Source organism: Antedon bifida, chromosome 1 (assembly GCF_963402885.1).
Source record: "Antedon bifida chromosome 1, ecAntBifi1.1, whole genome shotgun sequence".
In the NCBI taxonomy this organism is placed as follows: domain Eukaryota; kingdom Metazoa; phylum Echinodermata; class Crinoidea; order Comatulida; family Antedonidae; genus Antedon; species Antedon bifida.
Genome location: NC_136226.1, coordinates 18,164,474 through 18,183,769, shown reverse-complemented (window position 1 = coordinate 18,183,769; position 19,296 = coordinate 18,164,474). Strand labels below are relative to the sequence as shown.

The following is a 19,296-nucleotide window of genomic DNA, read 5'->3' as shown; positions in this document are numbered from 1 at the left end:
TCCCCCAAAAACATAAAAATAAAGATGAATAAAATCAGACTTTGAATATATTATTTTGTAGTTTTTAAAAAATGGAAACAATTAATGTTTTCACTTATAAAATGACAAAATAAATGGTTAAATTAAACCAAAAACCCATTGGCTGGCAGCCAATTTGACTATTTTTTTTGCTTTAAATTACAGTTTTTTAGGTAAATGCATTTTTTTCTCGACCAAATTTTTGGTCAAAGTGGATAACTATGAGGTGACATTAAAATGGCATATTCAACAAAAAAATAACAATTTTTTCAGGAGGACAATATATCTTTAAAGTAAAATGTCATGCCTTTGATCAGGCATGCTTATTCATTGAAATTTGGATTTAAAAAATATATATATATATATATATACACTTATCTTCATGAAAGTGTTTTAAATATGAACAAAAGGGTAATAATTTAATTGGGGAATTCCTGTATCATTGAATGGAAAACTGAAGTCAGTGCAGCTATACAAGCCATAATGATTTTATTAGTGTACTTATTAATTAAGAAATGGAAACGATTACAGATAGTAAATAAATTTAGTTTGAAATATTGACTTTCAGATACTGCATTTGTTTGTGTTTTCTAAGTTAAGTCACACTGTAAATGGTGAAACATGGGCATCAGCATGCATGTGAGTGTGTCTAAGTTAAGTCACACTGTAAATGGTGAAACATGGGCATCAGCATGCATGTGAGTGTGTCTAAGTTAAGTCACACTGTAAATGGTGAAACATGGGCATCAGCATGCATGTGAGTGTGTCTAAGTTAAGTCACACTGTAAATGGTGAAACATGGGCATCAGCATGCATGTGAGTGTGTCTAAGTTAAGTCACACTGTAAATGGTGAAACATGGGCATCTGAGCATGCATGTGAGTGTGTCTAAGTTAAGTCACACTGTAAATGGTGAAACATGGGCATCAGCATGCATGTGAGTGTGTCTAAGTTAAGTCACTGTAAATGGTGAAACATGGGCATGAGCATATATGTGAGTGTGTCTATAAAACATGTCTAGGTTTCAGTGTGGTACTCCTATTTATTTGAGTAGAATTCCCAAGCTAGTTGGTATTTAAATCAGGTTGCCGATACAATTCATTTCTTTCAAGAAAAGACTTCTGGTGAACACCAGACATTCAAGAAAAGATTTCTGGTGAGCACCAGACATTCAAGAAAAGACATCTGGTGAACATCAGACATTCAAGAAGACATTTGGTGAACACCAGACACTCAAGAAAAGACATCTGGTGAACACCAGCCATTCAAGAAAAGACATCTGGTGAACATCAGACATTCAAGAAAAGACATTTGGTGAACGCCAGACATTCAAGAAAAGACATTTGGTGAACACCAGACATTTAAGAAAAGACATCTGGGGAACACCAGACATTCAAGAAAAATTTCTGGTGAGCACCAGACATTCAGGAAAAGACATCTGGTGAACACCAGACATTCAAGAAGACATTTGGTGAACACCAGACACTCAAGAAAAGACATCTGGTGAACACCAGCCATTCAAGAAAAGACATCTGGTGAACATCAGACATTCAAGAAAAGACATTTGGTGAACACCAGACATTCAAGAAAAGACATCTGGTGAACACCAGCCATTCACGAAAAGACATTTGGTGAACACCAGACATTTAAGAAAAGACATCTGGGGAACACCAGACATTCAAGAAAAGACTGACCCCATCCTCCATGCGCCATTGATTTAAATAGTCTTAAATCAACATACAGATAAAACATATTTTAAATCAATTAAGTCTTGCAACATAAAACATTAAGTATATCTGCAGAAGCATTGAGATACATTTTAATGTGGGTTTTATTGGACAAAAACATTTTTATATCATTTACGGTACATAAGAACAAAATGTCATTACAAAGCAAATATTTTAATTTTTGCATATTAAATCATTCCGTTTGGTTACAACCATAGTATTAGTCTTGCTATAGTTAATATATCCAAAATAATATCACTAAAGTATAATGGAATTAGGCAACTGAACATAAATGTATCGACACAAAGGCCTGTACGCACTGAACATCTACACACGAAGCGACAAGCGTCAAAACAAAGAAGCGAGTTGCACAAAGCTGAAAAAAGTTTTTCAAAGAGAAGTCACTCGCGAGCCTTTGTGAACTCTGAATGCAGCGCATTGAAGTTGAAAATAAACCAACGTCTACATGTCACATTCTATTCGCACTGAAATCATTTGTTGCATCAAAATTCATGTGTAAATTGTCCAGTGTGAACCAGCCTTTGTGCTCCAAGCAATTGAACCCAACTGACTCAAGTAAAGCACTGCCTACAAGTGTGATGTATCCAAATACGGGTGATATGCACAAATATGGTAGTGATATGACATCATTATTTCCATAAATTGGTACATAACATTTCTTGTCACATCAAGTTTGATAGTGTAGGCAGAGCTTTATACAAAGTTGCACAATGGCAGCTATTAGTTGAGTTGCTTTCAGTTGCAGTTCGAAAAATGCTTTAGTCCAATTCAAAATCACTTTGAAATAACTTTAAGGGTGAAAATTTATCATATTTTTATAAAATCTTATGCAATATAATCTAATAAATCTTAAATGATCTTACGGACTGACATACACAGAAGATTGAAAAAGTTTGCATAATTAAAAATTGAAATTTAGATGGGATATGGTAGTACAAATTATAAGCACCCATAAATTACTGTTGTAGTATTCAAAATAGTAGTAGTGGTAGGTATATTGAATCCTAGATGTGTTTCATTGCTTGGATTTATGTACAGCAGAAACTCTATTAAGGGAACACCTTTGTGAATGAAAAAAGTATCCCCTTAATAGGGATGTCCCTTGAAAATGGGTTTGCCATAATGTTAACATATATTTCCCCTTGTATGCTTCACAGGAAAGTGTCCCTTTAATAGGGATTTCTCCTGAATTTGGGTGTTTCAAAAGATAGGTTTGACTATATTATACATTCTTTCATACCAAAATATATGATACAATCAATTGAAACAAAAAATAAAGTAGAAACTTTAAATAGGGGTTGGCTGTACTGTGTGTTCAATTAATAAAAGTGGGTGTTCAGAAGGAGGGTTCTGCTGTATCATATATTCTTTCAATAATTATTCCTTATTGTTAAGCTCTGTCTAGACTATCAAACTAATTTGACAAAAAATGTTTAATGTGATACTACCCAAATATGGCAGTGATATGACATCATCATATCTATATATGAGAACATCACATTTTTTGTCACATAAAGTTTGATAGTGTAGACAGAGCTTTAATGTATTTAGTTTAGGGAAAATGATGTAAACAAGGAAATGTGACCTAAGAAAATTTTAAATAAACTAAGAAGCAATAAATTTAAAACAAATTCCTCCTTGAATTACATAACAAGTGAATAAACAAAATATGAACAGTGAAAATATTTAGATTGCTGTGCATACACTTAGAAATTTAATATATAGAAGAAACAAAATATTATTCTCACAAATAATGTAATCCTTTTGATATAGAATTCTAAAAAGATTTCTATGTTGCTTTACACTGATAGTTAAGTCAGTAATATTAGATACCACAACTTCTTGGTAAATTTATACCTATATAGCTTCTCTGTACATTTACAACTTTTTAGTTGTAATATAGCAAACTTTCTTGACACAGCAAGCAACTACATGGCTATTGAGTCCAGCAGTCATTCTGCGTTGGCTCCTCTTTTTGAGTGTTCACAAAATGACTTTCCACTTGAGAGTCACCATTTTGTGACACGGCAAGTAACTACATGGCTATTGAGTCCAACAGTCATTCTGAGTAGATTCATGTTTCTGAGTGTGCACAGAATAACTTTTCGACTCGATAGTCACCATTTGCATGACACGACAAGCAAATACATGGCTATTGAGTCCAACAGTCATTCTGAGTAGATTCATGCTTAACATGTGCACAGAATGACTTTTCGACTCGATAGTCACCATTTGCATAACACGACAAGCACTACAAAGCGATTAATCCGAAATTATTCTGTGCAGGTTCACATGTTTCTGAGAGTGTGCAAAATGACTTTTTGACTTGATAGTCACGTATTATACTGTACATGTCATGAAAACAAAATGTCGTCAAAGTCTATTATAATCTTCTTCTGAAGAACCACTTTTAGAATATCATATTGACATTGAATGTCACATGGTATCATGATGTAATTGGTGCAGAAGTTGTATACAGTATACTGAAGCTCTAAAATAATAAACATCAAAGTACTTGAAAATATATTTCAAATACGATTGTGTATAAATTTTATCCATTTTAAGGTCCCTAAATTGAAATATACTTTTTGGATTAATTGCTTAAAACTTTATCACAATAATTGTTATTGCCTAGTTAAATTGGAACAACTATAAACTACTACACATTTTCTTAATACCCATAATTTAGCTGTTAATGAAAGCAGATCAAAATATTTTAAAAGCAAGATTTGTTTTAGTTTAGTTTAATTACTCCTCTGCTTCGCCCTTTTGGAACCTGTCTCCAGAATATGCTGGAACCTCGCTTCAGATCACCCTAGGTAAAAAAAATATTAAATGTATTACTAATTAAATCGATGTACTATATACCGTACTAGAAATGAACCAGTCTACACTTACACAAGGTAAAAGCATACACTAACCATTAGCACCTATATTAAGGGGGATACGTTCCGGACACAACAAAGTGTCCCTTTAATTGGGGGTCGGCTGCAGTGGTTAAACATGACCTTCATTCGTTTAATATAGGTGTCCCTTTAAGGGAACACCTATATTAAAATAGGTTGATCATTGTGGTAATAGGTGTTCCCTAAATAGGGGTAAGGTATTCTAAATCAAGAGTATGTTGCCAGTTTACACACACTTCAGATCACTCTGATATGTAAGTATATAGATTATTTTATATCTACTATAAGGCCATGGGAATTACATGGTTATCGACAGCAGCGGTCAACATTTAAGTTCAGTATTTTGGTAAACTTTCATCTTTGGATTTTAATCACATTGTACAAACACACTGGGTCGTAAGTGCGTCTGCAAACCTAGCTTGGGTGAGACGCAGTTAGGCTTATAAGTTTGAGTAAACAGCAAGACATGTTTCTTAAAATGTATAACCAAAAAAGAAAATCATTTTTTAGCATCAATATCATTATAAATATTATTATAAAGACTGAAGTGGACTGAGTAACTATAAACAGACACGATAGACCTACTGCAGTCATATACTGTCATGATTATTAATAAATTATTATAAATGTGTATAGATAATTGTCATACTTTTAATATATGTAAGGAGGTGGACATTTTTTTTACGATAATACAAGACAATAGAGTTATTATCTAATTTTAAGTATTTAGAGGCCAATATCTAAGAGAAATATCATTAATTTTCTCCCTGTTTTTACTTACATCTCTTCGTAGAGCTTCACAACAGTCCAGCCAGTTGGTATATGTTGGCATGTAAGGTTGCCTAGAAGCTGCAAGGCTAAAAAACAACAACAATTTTGATGAAAACAAAAATAAAGAAAAAAAAATATCAATAAAAACTATTTCGAACAAAGAACTTGGAAATCAATCAATTTTTAATTTGTAATATTTTGTAATTTTCTACAGCCTAATTAGTCTTGAAGGAACAACATTGGTAAAAGAACTTAAGTATAATACTCTGTATCCAGTAGGTATTAAAATCTCCTAAAAAGAGAAAGAGGCATAATGGTAAGGGAATTGGACACAATTTTAGCTTCAACTACATTTTAATACAAATTTCAAAGACTGAAAATATCTTACCCAGAATTATTGACAGCCATGATATTACTTATAAGACCAAGTGGATATGTTATCATGCTGGCAAAGAACTGTAATAACAAAATGTAATTTTAATTGAGATAAGGCTAGACAAGGAACATCTCATGTGTTGGATTTGCCATCATATATTTGAAAATAAATATACATAATTTATGTTACTTTACGACAAAAACTAGCATGTTCGCTATTTCCAAGCTCAGCATACTTTTTTAAATTTCATGTGTCAGATTTAATATAGTAAAAACTAATTAGTCTATTAACATTATAACTATTAGTATTATGATCATATATAGCAACATATAAACACTATTTTAATTTTCAACAAGTTTAATAGTTTTTACTATATGATATATAAAAACAATATTTCAATTTTGCCAAAAAGTTAAATAATAAACGTAATGCAACAAGCATACCCCTGTTATTGCACGGCTGTAGCTTCGCAGTTCTGTCACATTATGAGTCTAAAAAGAAATGAATAAATGTATATGAATACACATGAAGTCAAAGAGGGAGAGACTAAAACCTAGGCCACTGGGATATCATATGTTCAAGTCTGATTGTATAGCTACTGTCATCCTCACGGATTTAAATGTTAATATGTGGGCAAAATCAAAACTAGAAGAATATGAACCTTTAGTTGCCCAGAAATTGTACTCTTAAACTCAAATTTCCAAAAACCAAAAAGTGCCGATTACACCCACAATTTTTAATTATGTGCACACAAAACATATCAACATTTTTAAGCATAAATTAGGCAGGATTTATGAGATCTGTGGGGAGAGATAATTATTCTATATTAAAATTATTTGTTGCAACAAAGTAAGCAATGTTGAATACAATATTAAAATAACAATAAAATAACCCTTTACATTCACTATAAGAACAGAGAAAACTCAAACGGCAAAAGAATAACATTGGAAATAATTATAATAAAGTTTGACAATTTTAAATAAAGAACAAACATACAGGGGTGAAAACATAACTCCTTGGCGGAGGTAATAATATATAAAAGTTATGTATATCAATCTATTTCCTCAATAGTGAAATAGAAAACTATTTCTCTACCTGTTCATCAAGTATATAATTATTGAGAAGGTAATACAGCGCCCTCGCTAACCATAGAGAGCTAATCTCAAGTAGTAGTCTTGGAACTAAGCCACTGTAAAGACAAAATATTATTATTATCACTTGAATTGATATAAAATGTGTAAATTATTTCCTCCCAGTTGGATTGGCATTCATGTACAGTAGAGGCCCTATAAGGGGACATGTACACCAACAATATGTCCCCTTAACAGAGGTGTCCTCTAAAAAATGGGTTACCCTGTTAATGTTTCTTTTCATATGAATGCGTCCCTTTAAGGGGAGTTCTAACAGTTGGGTTCTAGTATAGCATTGACCAGACAAAACCAGAAAACGAGTGCCCATTCAGAATCATTAACATTTTAATAGCTTGCCCTTATTCCCTATTAAATGTAAAGTACTACTTTTCAAGAGCAATGATAATTGATTTTTGTACAATGCATTATTCACTATGCAATGAACAATAAATCATTTCTTATTATGTAATAAATTATTCAATAGGATTGAAAAGAACAATAAATAATTTCTTATTATGTGATATATTCATATGAATTGTAAGTAATTGCACATTATGTGATTCAATATGAAAAGAACAATATGCAATAATATTAATTCATATGAAATGTACAATAGGTAGTGCAATATTATAATTAGGTATTTACCATTATGTCAAGTGCAGCAGAGTTTTCAGAGTTACTTACGCAAAAAATCCTGCAATTCCATTATCATTATAAACTTGTGTAAAAGGTGAAAACCATCCACTAAATAAAATAAAAAAGAATTATAAATAACAATAACCTTAAAATAAACATAATGAATAACATTGCAACAATTTGTGATTTTATTAGCAAATTGATTTATTTCTCTTTCAAATACAAACTGAATATTAAAAATCAATAAGCTACCATGATTGTTAATAAAAGATTGTTAATTAAAAATTGTTAATTATTCGACTCTATTGTCTGGTTCTCAAATCTTACTCAAAGGGAAAAAACAAACTAGCTAAAATTGTAAAGTGGGCCAATCATTGGCATTAGCCTTGAACCTCTTATTTCGCTTCATGAAAGGGACATCCTAAAAACTGTAAATAAAATTTGTCAGGATCCCGATCACCCTAAATAAATTCTTTAGGCTTAGCCAAACTTGTAGACTGATCACTCTGAAGCAAAACACTAAACGTTGAGGACAATCATTTGTTTATCTATTCACGTATTTAATAGCAAGTTCACAAGATTTCTTTAGATTCATTGGTTACACGCTTTTTAAAAAAATATTCATTGTATGTGAATCAAAATGTAAATCAAACAAACAAATTTCTTTCATCAATAAATAACAAAATGAACTCTGCGCAAAGAAGGCCTCATTGTTGAATTTTTTTTTTTAATAAATATTCTATTCCTCTACAACAATTTTTTCATGATTATTACCTTAATATTATAAATATATGTCTGCCTATTTAGGTAATTTGGATTCATATACACAAACAAAGCCATGCATGTCCACAATTACATTCCGCCTATTAATGGACACCTCCGAGATGTGTTCACTTAATAGGTATAGTACGCCCCAAAATAGGGATTGGATATAGTGGTAAAACACATATTTTCATAAGAAAGTTTCCCCTTAATTGAGGTGTCCCCTGAATATGAATGTACAAAAGAGGGGGTAGGGGTGTGTGTTCTATGACATGTGCGTTTTTTTATTTTCATCTGGCTCAATCTAAATTCACACAGAAAGTTGTTAGGTGACTGTTACCTGTACAGTGTTTCCTTCCCTACAAATTGTACCATAGATCTAACAGCAACAACATGAAATGGGTGATTGATAATAACAGCAACACAGTTGGACACCATTACCTTGGAGGTCTAAAATAAATTAGAAATAGGTATTTAGTATCCCTATTTTAAGTCTAAAAAGGGCCAATCTGGGAAAAAATTAGAAACAAGTGTTTCTCAACTGATTTGAGTTATATAGGTTCTATATATCCACCAAAAAAAAGTTCCAGCTCATCTGGCCTGGGGAAAGCTGCCATTTTGGATTTTTAAAATGGCCGCCATAAAATACATATTTTTGCTCATATATCAGCTTCCACATCATGTATGGATATGATTTTGGTGGCAAAGTATATGTTTTGAGGGTCAATGAATCCAAATACAGCATTTTGAAGTTTACTGAATGTCCGCCATCTTTTTTTTTCAAAATGGCCGCCATAAAATACAGATTTGTACTCATCTCAACTTCTACATCGTGTATGAACGTGATTTTAGTGACAAAGTGTAGTTGTGAGTGTCAAGAAATAAAAAAACAGCATTTTCGTAATTCACTCAATGGCCGCCATTTTGTTTTTCAAAATGGCCACCATAAAAATACAGATTTTTGCTCTTATCTCAGCTTCCACATAATGTATGGAAGTGATTTTGGTGGCAATGTATATATTTTGAGGGTCAAGGATTTCAATTACAGCATTTTTTTGAAGTTCACTTAATGGCCACCATTTTGTTTTTCAAAATGGCCGCCATAAAATACAGGTTTTGCTAATTTCGTAGCTCATATAAATAATGAAGACATGATTTTGATAACTAAGAAACTAAAAAATCAGCATTCTAAAATACAGAGTCGGAAAGTGATCAGATCTTCTTATTCCATTTAGGACCAAACTTCATAGTTGAAGGCTACTGCTCCACTGGCTTTAGATGTTGCTTTTTTTTTGCATACAGTTTGTTAAATACAGTAATAGTTTTAAAATTCCCAATCAATCTGGCACAACATATAATAATAACAACATTTATGTACAATCCCCTTTGTCTAGTCTCCGAGATCTATCGCTATCACAATCCTCATTATTACTATGTCAACGTCGTGAGTTAATCACAAGATCGAGTTCCATACTGATTACGACCAAAGAGGTACACAAGAAGATACCAGAGAGTGTACTGTAACTATCATTCGCGAGAAGAAACTAATAAACAAGATATTCTAAAGAAGTTACATAGACATGTAAAGACATTTTCTAAATATAAAGAGAAGCATGGCCAACTTGCAGTTAAAAGTACAACTTATGGATAAAGCAAGTAACATATCTTATGAATACATGGTAATACACTGGGAGATCAACACTAGTCACCCTAAATGGTCTGCATTTATGTTTAAATCTAGCTGCTTATCTGCCATCCTAATAACCTTCGATCAACCAATGTGACGTAAAGTAATGCAAATAGTTAAACAGACATAGACAAACATATACACATGATGCTCTACCTAAACAAAGTCTTATTACAAGTCTTTGGGAGTGGAGTTGTAATTTTGTCCTTAGAAAAAATCCTGACATGTGACGGGACTTGAACCCAGGACTCTTGGAGTGATAGCCAAGCATCATAACCACCAAGCCACAACTCCACTCGTTAGAGAAAGAAAACTGCCATTTGTCGTCAAACTCGAAAGATTCTTAAGAGCTTTCTGGGAAAGTTAAAAAGATATCAAGAACATTTAAGCTGTGGCTAGATCATTAGATGGTATAACTTTTTAGGCACAATTGTACAATTGGGAGCTCCAGGTTCAGATATAGCATCTACAGTATGCTTTCATATTTGCAACAGCTGGTCATGGCCAAAATGCCAAAAGTGGAAGGCTATATCTGGAAATGCTGAAAGACAAATTTCAAGATACATAAGGTTTTCTCTATTGTCCTCATGTCTGAAAACTGATTCTTCACCATTATAACACGTTGCATGATATCCATTCTTTTGGAACATCTTGTATTGTATGTATATGGAAATTTGTCGTTCAGGCATATTGGCCATCATGGTCAATTGTCCTATACTGTGTCTATATCTGGAGACAAAATGGTACATCCCCATCTCGTGTCATCATTATATGATACATAGCTGCATCCTCTAAGAGCTTTGAATTCCTTGACCTTCAAAACATATACTTTTCTACGAAAATTACGTTCATATGATGTAGAAGCTGAGATATGAGGAAAAATTTGTAAATTTTATAGCAGCCATTTTGATTTTCAAAATGGCGGCCATTGGGTGAAATTCAAATTAATGCTGTATTTGGATTCCTTGACCGTCAAAACCTACATTTTACCACTAAAATCATGTCTATACAAGATGTAGAAGCTGAGATAAGCACAAATCTGTATTTTAAGGCGGCCATTTTGAAAAACAAGATGGCGGTCATTGAGTGAACTTCAAAATGCTGTATTTAGATTCCTTGACCCTCAAAACATACACTTTGCCACCAAAATCATTTCCATGCATGATGTAGAAGAGGAGATATGAGCAAAAACCTGTATTTTATGGCGGCCATTTTGAAAATCCAAAATGGCGGCTTTCCCCAGGCCAGATGAGCTGGAACTTTTTTTTGGTGGATATATAGACCCCATATGAGACAAATCAGTTGAGAAACACTTGTTTCTAATTTTTTCCCAGAGAAAGTGTAAAATGGGGATACTAATTAGACTATTAATAATATAATTCTATAACTTAAAAAAAAGTATGAAGGGTTTGTTCTCTCAACTCTCCACATACCAGACTCTCCAAAACCTTGGAACCAGACTTAACTTGAGGTCTAAAATACTGTTTTACAATTTTTTAATTGAAATATTAAGAACATATTAGGCGAGCGTTACGTATTGGGAGAGTGGGCTGCATTAGATAGAATTTATGACCGTGACTGTAAGAAATGTCTTCATTTAGCAAATCTGATCTTAAAAGTATTTTTTCCTGGGTAATAAATGATAAAGTTGTATCACAAACATAGCCTAGTCAAAGACTTACTCAGATCTAATTTGATGGAAGCATAAAAACAATTTTCAATACCACGGTTCAGTAAACAGTCTATACCACATGTTTAGTTCACTGCACCACATAATGTATGCTACTCCTTTAAACGATTCACCACGATAAGCGCTTAAAGCGCTCATGAGGTTAAAAGTCAAGGTCATTGTAAACAAATTATCAACAAAAAAAAAGTAAATCGAATTTACATGCGCAGTTTGCTGTGCATGAATCGTGACAACAAATTATACAAAATACTCACAACTTTAAAAAAAAAAATATGCTTCTAAATATATAAAAACAATTGTTGAAGTTAGTTTGAAAATAAAATTCGAAAATATAACCGTTTTTCGAAGCACACTGTTCGAAACGCGACAGGCGCGTTGAATGAATCTAGGCCTAAACATACAACGTAAAATCGTCTAAAATCCATCTTTATTTGTAATAATCACTATTTTGAAGCTTGTATACAATCAATGTATAATAAATAAAGATTATGTATCAGTTACAGCGTCATATTTCCATGTAAAAATTTTTCTACCGGAGAAAAGTCGTGACCATGTCCTCACGAGGGCCGCGCCATATTGTTTACCTTTGATTGTAATATGAACCCTGACATGTCAGATGCATTATGGGCATGAAATATTTGTTCAAACTCTGCGCAAAGGTCAGTTTATTGAAGCATAACTTTTGACGAACATTTTGATACCAAACTTGTTTTAACTTCATAAGTTTTCGACGCATTTTCGTCTAATTTTCTGCAAGCTACACATCTAAAATAGCGGACTAAGCTCCCGAGGGATGCCGGTGCGTGTGAGAATCGCGAATTCCAATTCGCTTTCGGGATGTTTTTTTTAACATTCCCGGTGAACAAACAGCGGCGACGACGCTCTCGGGCCGGCTCCCGATAGGCCTAGGCCCCATATGGTCATCGTCGGATGAGTCAGTCTACTAATTTCTTTATAATTTCGAAACCGGTCATTCATAATGGTCAAGTTTGGTCTTATTTTGAAGAGAAGAAATAGGTTCTGATGAAGAGATGAGTTTTATTATGAAATATTTAATATTTTTTGTGCATTTGGTAGTCAAAGATAAATTACAAATTTTTAATAATTTTCCTAAAATATTTATAAAATTTGCATAATCCATACTCCGCCAAAATAAGTTGTAACACAAATTTCATAACATATTTGAAAATAAAATGTCCTTTCCATTATTTTTCTTTTTAAATTTTTTTAATGTCTGTGTTTAGAAAAAAAGTTAGGGTTAATTATGTGACATATGCTTTTTGGGTCCCAAGGGAGCAAAATAAACTTGGGGGTCAATGGGTTAACTGAATCTGCTTTTCAAAAAGTGTTTTCTATATATACAAACCTCAATAGTAAATGTCTTAACGTCAGACTTGCCTAATCCACGAAACTTCTTCTGCTTTGCTGAATCGGACGTTGGAAATAAATCATCCAATTTCTGTTAAAAGTAAAATGCAGACTAAATAATATCTAGTCTATGATAGTAAATATTTTGGGTTTTTTTCGAATTTGTTTGCCATTAAAGAATATTAGGCTGTGTTTATACAACACCCTTCTTACTTTACACGTCTACTATGCATGTTTTCACAGACGAAGTGTTATGGACAGGAAGGTCAGTCACAACCAAACGTCTGCTGCTATAACTTCTGCTGCAACTTGGCCCCCGAGGGTACTTAAAAACACTACTACAGCTAACCAACAGGCCAAAATTGACCGGTCCTCGTAGCCTTTTCAAGTAGCCTGTTCAGGTTGTTGTTGTAGGTTGTAATTACACGCAATCCATTTATGTTTAGACAACATGCCAATGTAGAACTGTGTTGATTTAGCGTGTTGTATAAAAGGGCCCTTAGAATAAGAATATTGTACCAAAGGGCCTTTGAGATTACACTAGGTGGTCATATGATAATTGAATGTGAAGAAATGATCTGGGTGCCCTGGACATTGTTTTATTATTCCATGATGTAAAGAGGCAACTGAACAGTATATCAAAACATAATAGCCATAAAGAAATTGTAAAATAGCAAAAATACATGCAAAACATACCTCTTGTACAGCTTGAGAAACTGAATTACCCACAATACTTTCACATATGCGAGGACACAGACCACGGTAAAGGCCAGTAAAGCCGTCTACCTTCTTGATATGACCAGCTGTGTATGGTAAAAAAATTTAATGTAAATGAAAAATTGTACTGTAGGCAATGTTCGTCACTTTACCACCTACCATATCATGAACAACGTCACTGTGCGTCAAAATGGGTGTGTCATGGTCACCTACAGGTAAGTCACTTTTTTGATGTAGGGGTGCATCATGGTATTCATGGAAAAATGATGCACCTCTTCTGTATGGTGGGTCATACAATTTACAAGTGCATAATTAGTGGATTAAAATCTTTATTAGTTATCCGCTTGGTAGAGCGGATAACTCCTTGTTATTGTATGAGATCAATATTTTTTTTCTGTATTATGCTTGTTTCCATCCTTCCTTTTTGTGGATCGCGTTTCTCTAAAATGTGTAAACATAACATTTCATAACTTTGACAACATATGGGCATTTACGTGAAGTTGTGCACCTCCTATTTTTGAATGACGTCATAGTTGCGCAACGTGACTTACGCGCAATTTTATGAATTTCAATGATTGATCATAGATTAAAAACCAAAAGTCATTTAGTATTGACACTTTGACAAAATTTAAGTCATATCAGGGGCAAACTTTCTACGGATTAAAAATGGCATGTTTCACAAGAAGTTACGCGCGCACGCTTTTTCAAAATGCGCAAAATTAATTTCTAATCAACTTTTTATGCGTTTCTTGTCATTTTGAGCATGTCAAAAATTCCCACGGGCGCGCAATTTTTTACGCACGCGGTGCGCACGTAGTGTTAAAAACATATTTTTTTCTCTTGAATTATATTTTTCAAGCCTTTCCTAGTAATTTTAAAAACAATTTAGACCTTTTCCAGTTTAAATAACGCCACACGAACACGTTGAATTAGACAATTCGTGCGCGTTTTTTATGAAAAAGCTTTAAAAATCGTCAAAATAATGTCTTTTTTTAAACAGTCATAGTTTCTAAAGTAAACCGTGAACAATTTATTTTTATTACAAAATCTAGAAGTTGATGAGTTGTAGATATCGGATCATGCATCGATAAGGCTAAAAAAACATTTTGACGTCATCGTATGGCCACGCGAATGTAAAATATAGGATTTTTGTCTCTTTCGTTATTGCTCATCACATTCAATGGAGCGCATCACGCTTAACAGTATTCCTTTTTCTCCTACATTTATATATTGTGTAGGTCAATCAACTTTCTTTAGCATGAGATAAAAATATTTTAATTTTTATGACGTCATCATGCCTAAAAATTTTAATTACGTGGGTCATTAATTTCATCTTTACAGTAAATTTTAATCTGTAATAGCTCGTAAGAATAAAATGTGATAATCACGATTAAAACGTTTTCTGGAAGCTATTGGATTGTAGATACGAATTCATGTAAACATTTTGCCAATCGGATGTTGTGACGTCATCATATGGCCAGTTGAATAAAAAAAGTCGTATTTTCATATTTTGCGTAATAGTTCATCACATTTAAAAGGGTGCGCATCTATATTTACGTATTCAAATTTCTTCTACACGTTAATATGTTGTTCCTGAGATAATTTCCTTCTGAAATTGCTATCTAAGTGTTTCATTTTGATACCGTCGCCATGTTAAAAATTGGAATAACTGGCGGGTCCTGTAATTTCACCTATTCTACACTGTATGTAATATGTATACAGATTAAACTGTTTGCATGTATATACTATATGACACAAAATTGACAGAATTGAGCACTAACAGCATATCATATTCTTCAGTTCTTGTCATAATGCCATAATCTTTATCTGTGTGCAATATTCCAACGTATGACGTGCATGTGGCGTTTGTCGTGGTGCGGATAACTAACTCGTCAAAGTGACGAGTTTCATGTCTAGTTTGGGTAAGTTTCATCATGAGAAAAATCATAGTAATCTGAAATAGGCAGGGTTTGAACCAACGACCTTTGGATTGGTAAGCAAGCAAGTTATTTATTCTTTTATCATCACAATAGAGAGCTTTCATTTTACAATTACATCTACGCTCGCGCTAACCGCTCGCCAATTCGCCAATGGCGACTGGAGTCTCCATTTGGCGAAAATAATTATTGCCTCGTTCGCCAAATTGGCGAAAATACATTTCCAAGCCTAGGCCTAGCCTGGTCGGCGTGACTTCTTATGGGAGCGAGAATTCGCCACACTTCGGTACTTTCTGACTCGGGTACACTTTTTACCACCACAGCATTTTATGTGACGACGTCACGATCGCCGTGTTTATTTTTTTAGTTCTGTTTAAACATGCGCAGAGCGTGCCTCGATGACGTTTTAATGACACACAGTTAATGTGATTGGTTCGTGGCCGGCCTTCGTCGACGTGATGATGAGCGAATAAAAGGGGAAGTCCCTATTCTTCGACGTAGAAAATGAACTTCGAGAAGAAAAATGTAAACAGAAACATGTGGACGAATACTTCCGTAAACGAGGCTGTTCTGTTATTTAAAAAGTAAAAGTAATTACCTCAATTGTATAATGTTAACATGTTTAATTTTATTTCCCTTTCGATTATTCTAACCGAAAGTTGCGCTTAAATTGAATAGCTAAGAAACAGCGTATACTACAACGGCAACCCTGGCCAAAGCGCGTTTCGGCCGCCTACATAGAATGGGTTACGGCCGCTGCATAGCAAATTCAAAGCTTCTTAAATTTCTGCGGTACATTTCTTCCTAACGTACTTGTTTTATATAATAGATTGATAAATATTCCACTTATTAAATAATTTAATAAATCGGTAAAATTGACGTTTCGAAGCAAATATTCCATGATGAGAGGCGACATTTTTCGACATGCCTCGTGTGCGGCGAAGACTAGTTCAGAAAATGGAACAGTCCACTGCGGGGGTTATCCAATCATTAATTAACGCGCTAATACATGCATACCATGCACATTGCCTGGGCGACGGTAATTTAGTAATAAGCGGAGAACTGAATCCCCCGTAAGGAAAATGGTAAACACTGATATTTATGGTAGGGATTATTTTTTTCAGTGGTTGGTCTTGTTGGCTTCTTCGCACGAGGTCCACGCAAAGTCAAATAAAACGATGTGGTTTATCAAACAGAAATATAAATTAGCTTTAATTCAATACTAAATTAGCCAGATTTTGATAATGAGAAAGACTCAAAAATTCAATTTTTATCGTTAAAATTGACATATGAGGCGGATGTACATAATAATAATAACCGATTTACATATCAAAATAAAGAGTATTTAAAGCCTGATAACATGCAACAAAAATTACTCCACCACCTATTATGGACCTCGTGCGATCGGGTGCGAAAATGGGTAGGTGTTTTCCAAAGTTATTTTTAGCGCGCGGATTTCGGCTCGCCGGCTTTTGTACCTCATTTTTAACTCGCGTTTTCTATTAAAATATTTAATAAACATAGATTAAAAATATATTAAAAAAATCCCTTAAACAAGATCTTTCCAGGCATATAATTTTTATTCTCATGGGTACATAAGAAATAGTATATTTTTAACTTCAAAGACACGTCACTTTTTGAAATTTCACGAACGTGTTAAAATCGCGGTAACGAAAATCAGCTTCATTGGGATACCTAATAATAATATAAATGTAAAAGAAGTCACAAATAACAAACAAATACTGTATGCATTATTTATTAAATAAACATTTTTGCGAATTTTTATGGTTTTTTTAATTTGGCTAAAGGATTTTCAATTTGGCTAATGTTTTTCAAAACCTTTCGCCATTTTGGCGAACGAAAATTTGACCTTAGCGCGAGCGTAGTACATATGTGTCATGGTCGTCGACTGGACCTAGAAACCATCAAAACTGTATGAATGTGGGAAGCAAGAAAGCTGATGTTCAAACAATAAAGCTAAACAAAAATTTGTATTTACCATATTCAAAGAAACCTGGCAAGAAGGTCACTCTTCTCATAAAAATATTCCTCCCCTCTCTTTGAGGAAGAGGTTCAAATCCAATCTATTAATCAAAATGAAAAAAAAAATATTATTACATATAGATGAACAATAATGTATTAAACATATAACGTCTCAAAAACTGCTCAGGTCTATTTCTCATGTGTGAAGTTTATTAATTAATCACAGGTTTGTACTAGTAAGAGTATTATAGCGATCAGGTTTTGGTAAATTGAGTTCGAAGAACAAACTAGTAGTGCATTAGGTTGGACTAAAAGGGACATGTGTATTGTATGGGCAAATGGGCATTAACCTGTTAACAATACCGTTTACACACCATGTCTCTCATGTCTATACAGCATCTAATATTTCCAAACGGTATCCCTTAATGAAATAAGGTATGATTTTCTCTTAGGACATATAGCCAAATATTCTATATTCATATTGTTAAAAGTGATTAAAAACGTATTTAGCACACTTACAAACCCACCACTGATTTTTATCATGATTTAAAATGTCACCAACTTCATGTTCAAACATCATAATTCATATGCCTAATTTAGGCCTAGCCTAGGTCTATTTATTTTTAGCAACACCACTATCCTGGGCCTACTGTATAATTTATAGCTAGCCTAGGCCTACTACTAGGCCTAGGTAGTAAACAATTAAAATTACTAAAAAAAAAGAATAACATTCAAAAATATTAATAATTATTAATGAACTCATCTCATCGACATATACAGGATAAAAGGATACAATACATATCATCATATTTATTTGATACATACAATCTTAGGTCTATGCCTGGGTCTATCTAATCTTAATACAATACACGACAATGCCTACAGAAGGCCCTACAGTAGATAGGCCTATGTACAAATACTAGCCTAATGGATTCACAACCGGCACAATTGATGGTCGCAATCTATCGTAGGAGCAGTCCAAGTTTAGGGCCTAGCTAGGCCTACACATTTCTTAGCAGTATACACACTGCATACAGTTAGAATGACACCAAATTAGACCTATACCTGTATAAGTGTTTTGACATAAGTAAGAGGATGAGCAACCGTAGTTAGCCCAATGTTTAAGGCAAATTGAGTCCATGGATCAGGACCACTTCCACTTTGCATGGATGCCATTTTCGCCGATTTTCGGAAATGTCGAGCGACCAAGAAAAAGATACGCCTGTAATATTTTCAGCCCGCCCTCTAAACTATAAAGTATACCAAAAGGTAATTTATGTGGCTTTAAAATAGTTAATAATTATGGCATTTATCAGAACATTTCTCCAGTGTATCCCATTCTAACTTGAGCCTTCAGAGTCATACATCACTGGAATTCTCTGCCTGAATATGTAATACAAGCCTCTTCAGTGAACATCTTTAAGTCTAGACTTGACAACTATTTTCGGCTAGAAATGGAATCTAATAGGCACTAGCCTAAACTATTTCCATCAAACATTAAGTGTAAGTGTAAGTGTTGTATTATTTTTATTTGTATAATGTAAAGAGGGACTACAGCGACAGGCCCA

General features: G+C 33.6%; 1 protein-coding gene and 1 long non-coding RNA gene across 2 annotated transcripts; both read right to left on the bottom strand.

Annotated features, from left to right (window-relative positions):
* Positions 1-1,830: 1,830 nt before the first annotated feature.
* LOC144845236 (uncharacterized) lies at positions 1,831-3,902 on the bottom strand. The gene is made up of 2 exons (XR_013612515.1): positions 3,790-3,902; positions 1,831-3,676 (listed from the first exon to the last, which is right to left on the bottom strand). It is a non-coding gene; the product is annotated as an uncharacterized LOC144845236 (long non-coding RNA).
* Positions 3,903-3,920: 18 nt separating this feature from the next.
* Positions 3,921-18,917, bottom strand: LOC144845002 (mitochondrial carrier homolog 2-like). The gene is made up of 11 exons (XM_078702120.1): positions 18,794-18,917; positions 17,745-17,829; positions 13,788-13,894; positions 13,090-13,182; positions 8,687-8,796; positions 7,633-7,692; positions 6,914-7,007; positions 6,262-6,309; positions 5,831-5,898; positions 5,453-5,528; positions 3,921-4,580 (listed from the first exon to the last, which is right to left on the bottom strand). Exons 1-11 carry the CDS (start codon positions 18,902-18,904, stop codon positions 4,500-4,502), a joined length of 933 nt encoding a protein of 310 aa, XP_078558246.1. The 5' UTR covers positions 18,905-18,917; the 3' UTR covers positions 3,921-4,499.
* Positions 18,918-19,296: the final 379 nt, after the last annotated feature.

Coding starts and splice junctions, on each gene's coding strand:
- LOC144845002 (XM_078702120.1), bottom strand. CDS start 18,904: ATGGCATCCATGCAAAGTGGAAGTGGTCCTGATCCATGGACTCAATTT. Junction 7,693..8,686: donor GGGAAGGAAACACTGTACAG/GTAACAGTCACC, acceptor TATTTTATTTAG/TGGATGGTTTTCACCTTTTA. Junction 6,310..6,913: donor ATTATATACTTGATGAACAG/GTAGAGAAATAG, acceptor ATTTCTTTTTAG/ACTCATAATGTGACAGAACT.